This window comes from Arachis stenosperma, chromosome 5, assembly GCF_014773155.1.
Source record: "Arachis stenosperma cultivar V10309 chromosome 5, arast.V10309.gnm1.PFL2, whole genome shotgun sequence".
NCBI lineage: Eukaryota > Viridiplantae > Streptophyta > Magnoliopsida > Fabales > Fabaceae > Arachis > Arachis stenosperma.
Window position 1 is genome coordinate 24,685,168 of NC_080381.1, and position 11,215 is coordinate 24,696,382.

Here is an 11,215-nt window from a genome sequence, read left to right on the forward strand (position 1 = left end):
TAGAGATGATCCGATCTCCCACCCTCTTGACATTCACTACGTCCTTCTTCCACTACTTATCCACGATAATACCTACTCCATTCATATTCTTCACATTTTCCGTATATCAAAGTTTGAACCCAAAAGTATCTAACTCCCTAGCATTTGCACCAACCCATTTTGTTTCTTGTAGGCACACGATGTTAATCTTCCTCCTTGTCATGGTATCCATCACCTCCATGGATTTTTCTGTTATAGTACCTATGTTTCATGTCCCAAATCTCAACTTTCTGTTGCTCCGATCTTTACCTTTTTCTTTGTGAACTAGCTTATTTACTCTCGTCCGTTCATGAAAACGCAGGAATCCTTACTCATTTAACACTACACCCGGACACCGATGCAGCGGCTCTTGCTCATTTGACACTGTACGCGAGCCATATAACGCGTTGCTTCCGGGCAACGGCCTAACTTTAACGCAATAACATCTTTGATCCATGTCATAAAGATTCGACTAAGTTTTTATGTTGGCTGTCGAAGACCTAACACAACCCTCCTCCTTTATCCGGACTTGGGACCGACTATGTACCACAAATGTAACATAAGTAAGAAATTAAAAGAGCGTTTTTGAGTTGAAGAAACGGTTACTTTTTGTTCATATATATCTACAACAATATTCTATAACAATATCATCATCATCATCATCGGCCCAATAGCCAAGCTCAATGGCTGTCTTTCATCATGCATGACTTTGGACTGCCCCTAACTGAGCCTATTGCTCTCTTTTGTGACAACGAATCCGTCATTTACATTGCTACTAATCCTATTTTTCACGAACGAATAAGACATATCGAGGTGGATTACCACACCGTTCTGAATTAGCATTTTTTTGGCCTCACTCACTTGATGTCAGTCTCCTCGTCCAATCAGCTCGGAGATTTTCTGACAAAAACTTTGGCACCAGGTCCTTTTACGATTAATCTTTCTAAACTAGGACTTCTAAATATCCACAACTCTAATTTGTGGGAGGGTGTACGTTGAGTCACAAGTTGCTAATTATGCACTAGTTGGCATTTTGGTTTGTTACCCCTAATGCCTTGGCAAAATTAGTTAGTCAATTACTATTATTATTATGTACATATATATACAATAGCTATTAGGTGTATTCAATTTAACTTTTTTTTTTTGAGAATTCATTCAGCTACTTTCAATATTGGTTCTCTGTTTACTTCCCTTTCTTTCTCTCTCTCGAACCATCTCTCTTCTCACCTCCTTTCTACCCATTCTTTCTTTGTTCTCAGACTCATCTATCAGTGTTTGATGAGAGTGAAGCCTCTCTTTCACCAATTTTTATGTTGGAATATTCAAATTCAAACCGATTCAAATTAAATTGTTCATCCAATTCAATCCAAACCAAAAACTGATTAAAATCGCACAAATTTCGATTTGATTAAATTCTATTTTTTGCAAACCGTTGGATCAGATCAGATTTTCGATCTACTTTTCATAACTGATCCAATCTAATTTAAACCGCACAATATACTATAATATTATTATTTTATTATTATACTTACAATCACACTTATAACATGTTCAATTTATTATATATTTTTATATTATTCATGTATTATTATTATTTAATAAATATTTTATGTTCAAAATGTAATTTATTTATTTATTTTAACTAACCTATAATTTTATTTCTATTGCTATGTTATCGCTGATTTTTAAAATATTGTTGAGACTTGTTATGCCATCGTTGGTTATTTAAAATTTGATGTTGAGACTTGTTATATATATTTAATTTATTTAATTTGCAAAACTGCAAATCTAATCCAATCCAATCCAAACCGCTTGAAATTGGATTGGATTGGATCGAATTTTTTTTAAAAAATAATCCAATTCAAACCGCACTGCAAGTAAAATTAGTGTTTGGATTGGATGAGTTTTTGACTCAAAATCGATTCAAACCGCACCGCGAACACCTCTATCAACAGGGGCACGCGGTAGCTGTTTTTTATTTTTTAAGAGATTAATTTTTATATTTTTATTTTTAAAATTATAAATTTAATTACTTAATTTAAAAATTAAGAATAAAAAATATTTAAAAATAAATATAAAAATGTTATAAATTATTTAATTTTTAGAACATATAAAATTTATAAATTTAAATTAAATAAGATATTAGAAAAATTTATTGTGTTATTGTTTTTTTTCTTTTTTTTTAAAGTAAGGAGTGAGACTCGAATAAGTGAGTACTAAGTATGGAGACACTATGCCATTTGAACTTTAACTCGTTGGCTTTATTGTGTTATTGTTATGTGTAACTAATCAAGATAAATATTTACAAAATAATAATTATTTACAAATATTATATAAGTTTATTTTTTTTAACCGTATTTAGTTTGAAGCAAAGACAAAAATTTATATTCAAATCTTTTTTTTATCTTCATGCATAATTTTAATAGATAAAAAATATTTTATTTTTAAAAATTTTATATTCATTTTATTAAATCATCTCTAATTTTATTACTTTTTTTTAAATTATTAATTTATACTTTTATTATATCCCTTCATTATATCATACACTATTATTTTCTTATTATTATTGGATGTACACATACCTGTAATTGTTTCACCGCTAGTGTTGTATTGTCTTGTTCTCTTTTCACATTTTCTTCTCCTCCCACCTTCTCTTCATCGGATCGTGTAAAAATTATCACCAAGTATCATTATTGTAATTTTCAATCTTGTCTATCACTTTGATCTATGAGAAACCCTAGAGAGCCAGCACAGTGATCTATGAGAAAGTATAGGAGCCAATATTTTTATTAAAATTTGGCCAGCACGTAACCATCAAAAGAAAAGTGAGTAATCCCACATCATTGGATATAATCTCACACCATTAAAAACACTAATAATGACTAATTAATAACTACAAATCACAAAACTTGTTAGTCCCCTAGACCCTAGCGCTCCTTTGATCTATAACCATCAATTTTGTTAACTTTTATAAGTTGTTAAAGTGTTATTAAAAAATTCATTTTTATATCTTTTAAATATTATAAAAACAATTTTTTCTTGATGTACGTATTAAGTCGTTTTATTGTTCTATTAAGAAAAAATTTAAGACATAAAACATTCAAAATTTTTACTCAAATGATCAAAATTTGATGTCAATAATCTTAAAAAATAATATTAAAATATATTATTTTTAACTAATATAATAAAAAAATACATTATTGTAAATTTTTAACTAATAATTATAAATTTAAAAGTAAATACCATTTTTTGTCCCTGGTATTTTCTCTGTGAGACAATACACCTTAATCATCCTTAAATCTCAACTAGACTCCATCTATTAGGAAAAATAGACAAATTGACCTTGCTACCAAATGTTTGTCCATATACTAATGAGCCACGCATGGCTCATGATCTAAATCCACTTTACATCAAAGTGTTTTCCCCCATTCTCTCTTCAATTATTAGTGCGTTCCATGAGATTGGGAACATTAACAAAACAGGGAAATGAAACACACACAGAGAAATGCAATCCTTGTACAACTATATATAGTCTGAATCTGGATCTCTCCGGAAATGTTGCAAATCTGGATGAGCGTCATATCCTGGCCTACGAGGATTCCTGCAAAAAAAGGCAAGGCAGTGCACTAGTAAAAACCCATCCAATTTTGTAATGTCTATACAGAGTATATCAGTTGATTCATTGTTCAACAAAAGATGTCCTTAAACAAGTTTAGATTACCAGAAGGTGATACCCACGATAACAGTATATGTATGTGTTTTAGGGAGCATATGTGCTAATTCTCCTGTATTTGCTTCAATGAATCGGATTGCCTTTAAGACTGAAACTTCTTGTTTCACTAAGCAAAAGCGAAACAGTGAGAAGTAGCTTATTAGTTTCTCAAATTATTGGCAAAAGATTCAAAATTTGAATTACGACAAATTGATTTAATTAGCAAGAGTTTTCGAAAGCTCTCACTAATTAAATTCAATGTCACTCAAAACACTTTTGCGAATAATTTGAGAAAATAATAACCCTTAAATTTATAATATAAATCCTTCATAAACTTGTAATTGGATTCCCAAAGGTTCAGGGTTTACATTCCATCCATCTTACAAATAATTTCCTCCTCGAAATTTCATGTCACCACCTACATCCTATCCGGAAATTCTTTTGCCTTGTGTCCTGCTTTCCCACAAGGATAGCAAGCACTCTTCCCGGTCAAACAAGGGTTGTCTCCAAGGTTTTTCTTACCCTTTGGGCATTTCCTAGCAAGTTATCCTGGGATTGCTTTCTGCAACTTTGAGCATCATTCGTAGTGCAGATACTTGGCTCCTGTCAAAAATATCATGGAGATTGATCCACATCCTTGAACCTTTGGCTTTGAGGGGCTAAACTCTTATCAAAGTCTTTCTGTAATTGCCTCCTCTGACTAGCCTGAGCCATTGCCCACTTCTTATAACACTCTTCAACTATCTGACTCTTGTTCACTAACTCTGTGAAGTTTGTAATTACCATTGGACCTACTGTATTGAGAATCTCTTCTCGCAATCCTCCTTGGTACTTAATACGCTTCTACTCTTCGTAGGTGCTCAGGGGCTCCTTGACACGCCTTAGAAAAACGATGAAGTTCCTCAAATTTGTTCGTATATTCGACCACAGACATAGGACCTTACTTCAGCTGCAGTATCTCCACTTCTTTAGCTGCTTGGACTGAATTCGGGAAAAACTTCTTATATAACTCCCTCTTGAAATCCTCCCAGGTAATCTCGGCATCATTTCGTTGAAGTAAAGGCCTCACACCTTGCCACCAAAATTGTGCTCCTCCTTTAAGCATGTATGTGGCAAATTCTACATACTGATTCCTGGGGACATGTTGGGCTTGTAGTGCCCTTTTGATATCTTGAAACCAATCATTGGCATCCATGGGATTAGTGGTTCCTCTAAACTCAGGCGGGTTAATCTTCAGAAAGGTAGCTAAAGTCATAACCTTCCCTTTTTTGAGACCGTTTCTCCAATTCCTGTCCTGACGCTCCAATTGTTCCACCATTCTATTTGCAGCAACAGCTGTATCACACGCATGGCAGCAGCCATCACAGTCATAGTAACCATCAAATCGGGTGCATCCTCTCTAAAAGTCCCTTCATTATCACCTCGCATGTTTGTGTCAATCTTAATCCTATTCACATCAAAGAACCACTATGCACACAATCATACGTCATCTTTAAATCCTCTTATCAATCTTTTTCTAAAGTCAACTATACATAAACAGTAATCATTAGTTTTCATCATTATCATTCCTTATTCATTTACTAAACCGTCATCGCTTATTTAATCATTCCAACTTTATTCCCTAAATCTCCACAATGACCAACCTCTTTCAATAAGAATTAAGACCTCATCTCGTAGTTATCCTCTATGATTTCTTCCAAACATCAATAACCATCAAACTTATTACTTAAGCATACTCTTGAAGATAGATTATTACAAGCTATACTTGGAATTCAGGTATCCTCCTCAAAGGAAACTAGACACCATTGATATCAACACATCTGAGATCGCTAAATGTTCGGGAGTTCCTCTATTCAATCCTTTTCCTTCTTCTTGTTGCTGGATATCTCGTTTCTACACATCTCTTTCATTACATCGATGTGGATTACCTCGCGAAATAGCAATAGAACTTTTCCAGACATTTGTAATTCGTTAGTATTCTATAGTTCTTAATTAACTAAACATTGTTATCCATTCCCTTTAAATGTTATATCGATATCACCATGGATCATAAAGTTTCTCATCCAACTCATTTTCATCTAATAATAATTCTCTTGAAAGAGCTCTACGTTCTCATCATGGTTATGGTTTAATATTACCCGGCAATATATCAAAACCCCACTTATCTCATAATAATTATTAGGGACATGGTTTACGACTAAGTTTTAGCAAAACAAAATCTTAGAAGGATCTATCCTCATAACAAGTTTGTCCTAACTCAAACCGAGTTCTATCAGAAAGTTCAAATTGGTTCTAAGTTCACCACCTTTACTTTGGGAAACAACCCCTTAGAATCCTCAAAATCCATACATGAATCAAGTAAACTAGCTCTCTAGTTGCGCAAAACTAGGCACATCCACTCCTCTGAGTGTCAAAACCCCGCACAAAAATCAAGCAATTCAGTCATTACAATCAATCATCACAGTCAACATAATAGCAATTTTTCAAACAAGTCCTGATTCCATCCAGCAAACCCAGCATTCACACAAGTATATTTTCCTAACTCCAACCTCCTTTGACTCGTTGACTTTTAATGCTCCCAACCTAGTACCTCTAGCCTCCTAGCATTTTTAAGTTGTCTTCGACAATGTATCAGCATCCATATACACGCAATCCAACAATATTAAGTTGGCCAGACTTAATACCAATAGTGTTGATCAAAAGATGTGGATATAACTCTAACTCTAGCCTCCTTGCCAAGGCCTAATGCATGACAAGCATTCAGAATATGCAATGAAGCATAGTCAGTCCACTCCTTAGGCTCTAATAGGAAGGACTGCTCTGATACTATATTGTAACATGCTCACAATTAGAATACCATGAGCACAATATTCTAATAGTAAGTGTGCTACAGTATTCTTCTTCGTCTATCTATTAACGTCATGGTCTTTTGGGTGTTTGCTAAGTCTCAAGTTTAGAATTTAACTATTTGTCTACATTGTTTAGCACAAGACTCAAGTGTTGATTCATGAAGCGGAAAATGCTGAGGTGCTTTTGTATATGTTTTATGCTAAGAGTTTGAGATTTTATGTTTAGGATACGCCATTTTTAATCATGAATTTCATATTTTACCATACAAAATATCTAGGCTTGCCATCCCTTGTCCTTCACAAAAATGCACCTTCGTGTGTTGTGTGATCCAAGTTCCATGTTATGTATTTGCAAACACAACCTGTCTTGTTCTCGGTGTCCTATCTTTCTCTATTCTCATAACCAAAAGCAACCTATGTACTTCTAGCTCAAAAGCCTAACCAACCATTTGAAACTAGTACGTATTTGCAAGATCTATGAATATAGTTGATGGTATGAGTATGACCAAGATGTTCAACAAAGGATCAAGTACATGTTTAAATTCTTTTTGTAATATTTTCTTTAACCTTAATCATTAACAACCCCCCCCCCCCCCCCCCAAAAAAAAAAAAAAAAAAACCAAAAAAACATTGATCCAGATTGGACTAAGATTAATATATGAAAAGGAGGTGAAAAAGTGAGAAAGGTAAAATAGAAAAGAACTCAGAAGATATAAATGACATTTGCTTTAATATACAATATATGAATATGAAATATGATGTACGCCACCATACCTTGTAAACCTGTTAGGCTCAAAACCAGGAACACCAGGAGGACCATATGGATCAAATCGAGCACCGGGAGGAACACCCCTATTTCAATATATTTACATTTGGATATAAGCTTTAATATATGCCATAGCTATTGATTAAAGTGCAAAAAAATAAAGTAATGGACTTACAGCTGTCCTCCAGGAAAGCCTGGTTCTCCGCCGATACCACCAATACCACCGAAGAAACGGGGATCATTAGGCCCTGAATCCATGTGTTGAACTCAGCATTAATGATACTGGTCAATAGAATACCCACTCAGTTGCTTACTATTATTAGATCATGCCTTACATACCTACAAGCATGCTCCCACCAATGTTGTGACCACCTCTAAAGCCAATGATGAATGTTTCATGAAAAGAAAAGAACGATTAAGACCACAGACTAACAATTGAGTACAAAGGTAATACAGGTAAACTATACCTTGAAGGATACATTCCAGCAGCCGTTCCCGGAAAAAGATCACTACCAGACCCAATGGAAACAGGAGGGAACGCAACTCTGTTTAAAACGTAACCAAATTTCCAGAGACACTCGCATTTTGACACAAAATGGACAACAAAGAAATTTTTCTTTTCATCTTAAAGGATTAATATAATCAGGGCATGCATGTGATACCTATAAGGGTATCCTTTGACTAAGTATGAATAGCAAACTTTTTGGATTCAACAAACTCCATTGGTAGAATAGCAAATTTTGAGTTCACCAAACTCCATTAAGACAAAAATAACAATAGAATCTTACCCAACAGGATGATTTGGGGGAATGGCAGGATCACCAAATCTAGTACCAGTCTCATGTATCTCTTGTCTTTCAGTTGTTTCTGACCTGTAAGTAAACAATGGAGGAAAGAAAAAAATTAATGACGATCTCAAATTGTCAATTCATAAAGTTTTTGTGCGAATGCTTCATATACTAGTAGTGCAACATAGCAGGTCGACACAACTACGCTTTGCTCACACAAAAGTAGCTAACCCAAGAATGCTCTTGCAACAGTAGTTTCCAAACAGTTGATCTGGGAACTGCAAACTTAGGTTTTTCTTTAAACAGCATTGCTATAATTAATCAATTCAACAGTATACTTCATTTAGCTGTTTCTAATCAAAACAAACATGTACAGGTAAGTTGATTTAAATACAGAATAAGAGGCACATAATAGTTTTCTGAAAAGCAATCATTTCTGTTTCTCAGTTAATCATATGGTGCACTTATTAAGAGAAGTGAGTATACTGGTTAAGTTTTCGGGCCAACAATGAAGTTCTTAAAATTCTGATCTGCCAATATTAGACGAATATACATATGAAGTTTATCGGAGAAAGATTAAACTTTAAGGAACAGGTTTCTGCTAGAATTAAAAGTTCATCTTGTCATTTTGTGTAAAGCTTTTATAGATAAAATTGTCCATGGAAATAAATAAGCCACTTGACCGGCAAATGCGAGAAACCACAAAACACATGCACATAAACAAATAAAGCAACACTACTTAGACACATAATAATATAATGTATACAAAACTAGAAAACAGGAATAGATCACTCATAATCCTCCACGCAGTAAAACTAGTTCACTCCACATGACTGAGCAGTAAAATGGAGAAAACTTAAAACTGAAACTAGATCAGAATTTGAGTTCATGTAACAACCAATTCACAAAGGTTAAAGCATTTGCTCCAAATATGTGACAAGGTTTGCGCTCACAGATTGAGTTGAAAAGTACACCAAATTTATAACATTCAAATCTACCTTTTATTTGACGAGCTAGCATTGGCAGAACCATCAAATTTAGACAAGATATCCCCATCTATTATCTTTACAAGCTTGTCCAAATTCTTGAACTGCTGAGAATAATTGCTACCGCCATCCTCTCCTGCATATTCCCCAACACTGCACATTTATGGACGAAAGCAACATTAAAAAAATAAAATAAAAAAGCTCCAAAATCCCTATAACCCTCAGTTTCAATGCAGGAAAACCCTGTTCAAGAATCCAACTGCATGCGTGTTTGATTTGGGAAAACATTCTTATCTTTATATTTCTACAATATCAGAAAAAATGAAAATAGAATTAAAAAACGAAATGGAAACTGTAACCATATTTTAAAGGGTTTAAGCTCAAAATGGTATCACACAAGAGTCAGTTTGGTCCTGAAGCTTAAAGATACAAACCTTAGATAAGTTTGTCACATTAAATAGTGACCCTTTAGGGAACATTTTGAGTGTTAACCTATTTTTAAAATCAAACATGGTTCAAAGTTTCCTTCCTTCTATATAGAGAACTTGCAAAAAAGAAATCATCAATTCAAAATAAATAAATAAATAAAGAACAAGAAATTTAAATCCAATTACTTAATGTCAAGGTGGACAGGCTCCGAAGACCCTTCAGACAAAGCATCAACGAGCAATATTTCGTTCATCACAAGGCACTTCAAGAGTACTTTCTTCGAACCCCTTTCTGGATTTGCGTAAACGAACGCGTACTCGTCATTTAGCTCGTTCCAGTGATCAACCGCTACCTCCTCTACACAAAAAATAAAAAACGCATCGCAAAAATGAAAATTCCAAATTTTCCGAAAAAATAAAGAATATATATATATAGAAAGGGTTATACCGCTGGAAGAATTGGAAAGCGCAGTGTCGCAGAGGGCTTGGGAACCAGTGGCGGTGAGGACGTAACCGGAGGCGAGGAAGGAGGAGTGAACGGCAAAGGCGATTTTGTCGTTTTGGTTGCGGAAGGTGGGCCTCGACGCCCTGATCACAGCCAACACTGTCTTGTCACTCACCATTGACGTTTATGGTTTTCACTTTTCAGCACGAGACGGCAGTGTCGTTTTCAGCTTAGGGAGTTTGGCAACAAAGTCAAGAACTAAAAGGAAGAAGAAACCCGAGGAAACACCTTGCTGTTTATTCTCTTCTTTAGGCGGTGTTCACTCTGTAATAAGCGTTTTTGCTGTCAGAGTTTGAAGAATAGAAAACTAACCACGAACAAAAAACAAAAAAGCCTACCACTGTACAAAAATGAATTTTAACAAAATTATTGAAGAGTAAATAGCTATTTACCATAAAAAAAAATTTGTGACCTAATACCCTTTTAAATTATCCTACTAGAATTTTTCTGTGTCCCAAGATTTTTTTTTCGCTTTGCTTCTTTTTTTTAAACTTTAATTCTCTAATTCTATTTTTATTTTTTTAAATAATTTTTTATTTAAATTCATTCATTATAAATTTTTTTTTACCCTTTTTATTTTTCTTGTGTTTCTCTCACTCAACCATTATTATATTCTCACCCGTATCATAAACTCAAAAGAAGGAAGAAATCCACATTCAAATCCAAGAAATGTGAGAAAAGAGAAAAAAATTGGTGTTTGTGACAAAGAAAGACTTCTCTAAAAGAAAAAATTGATATATACTAAAAGTCTATTTAATTTTGTATTTGCTGATAAGATATTTTTAATAGGAACCATTAAAAATACATTGAAGGCTATATGAAGAAAGTCGGATGGATTTAGATCCAATTCCAATTCATTTTTGAGGACGACTTTAGATGTTCTCAAAAATAAGAAGGAATTCCCATAACTCTTTAAGAATTTTGTTTTGCATGTTCGGAAGTGGACTACAATAGAATTTGTTTTTTTTTTTCATTTAGATTCGATTTTGAGAGCTTCCAGAAAAATTCAAAACTATTGAAATTGGTCGTAAATTGAGTGAGAAAATTAATGAGATTATTAATATTAATTTTTTTTCTCTATCAGAGAAAAAGAATCCAAAATCTTTAAATCTAAAGTTCTAATCAATGGTGATAAAAGAGTGAAAGTCTCGATTCAAATGGCT

General features: G+C 33.8%; 1 protein-coding gene across 3 annotated transcripts; it reads right to left on the minus strand.

Moving 5' to 3' along the window:
• Window positions 1–3,215: 3,215 nt before the first annotated feature.
• LOC130982321 (probable proteasome inhibitor) lies at window positions 3,216–10,328 on the minus strand. 3 transcript variants are annotated; one of them, XM_057906287.1, is made up of 9 exons: window positions 9,996–10,328; window positions 9,734–9,905; window positions 9,132–9,272; window positions 8,134–8,217; window positions 7,813–7,854; window positions 7,685–7,719; window positions 7,521–7,593; window positions 7,354–7,431; window positions 3,216–3,619 (listed from the first exon to the last, which is right to left on the minus strand). In XM_057906287.1, the coding sequence occupies exons 1-9, from the start codon at window positions 10,168–10,170 to the stop codon at window positions 3,541–3,543; spliced, it is 879 nt and encodes a 292-aa protein (XP_057762270.1). In that variant the 5' UTR covers window positions 10,171–10,328; the 3' UTR covers window positions 3,216–3,540. The 3 variants fall into 3 exon arrangements, with proteins under 3 accessions (XP_057762270.1, XP_057762268.1, XP_057762271.1); XM_057906285.1 differs by having other exon boundaries at window positions 7,813–7,890; XM_057906288.1 differs by lacking the exon at window positions 7,813–7,854.
• Between the last annotated feature and the right edge of the window lie 887 nt (window positions 10,329–11,215).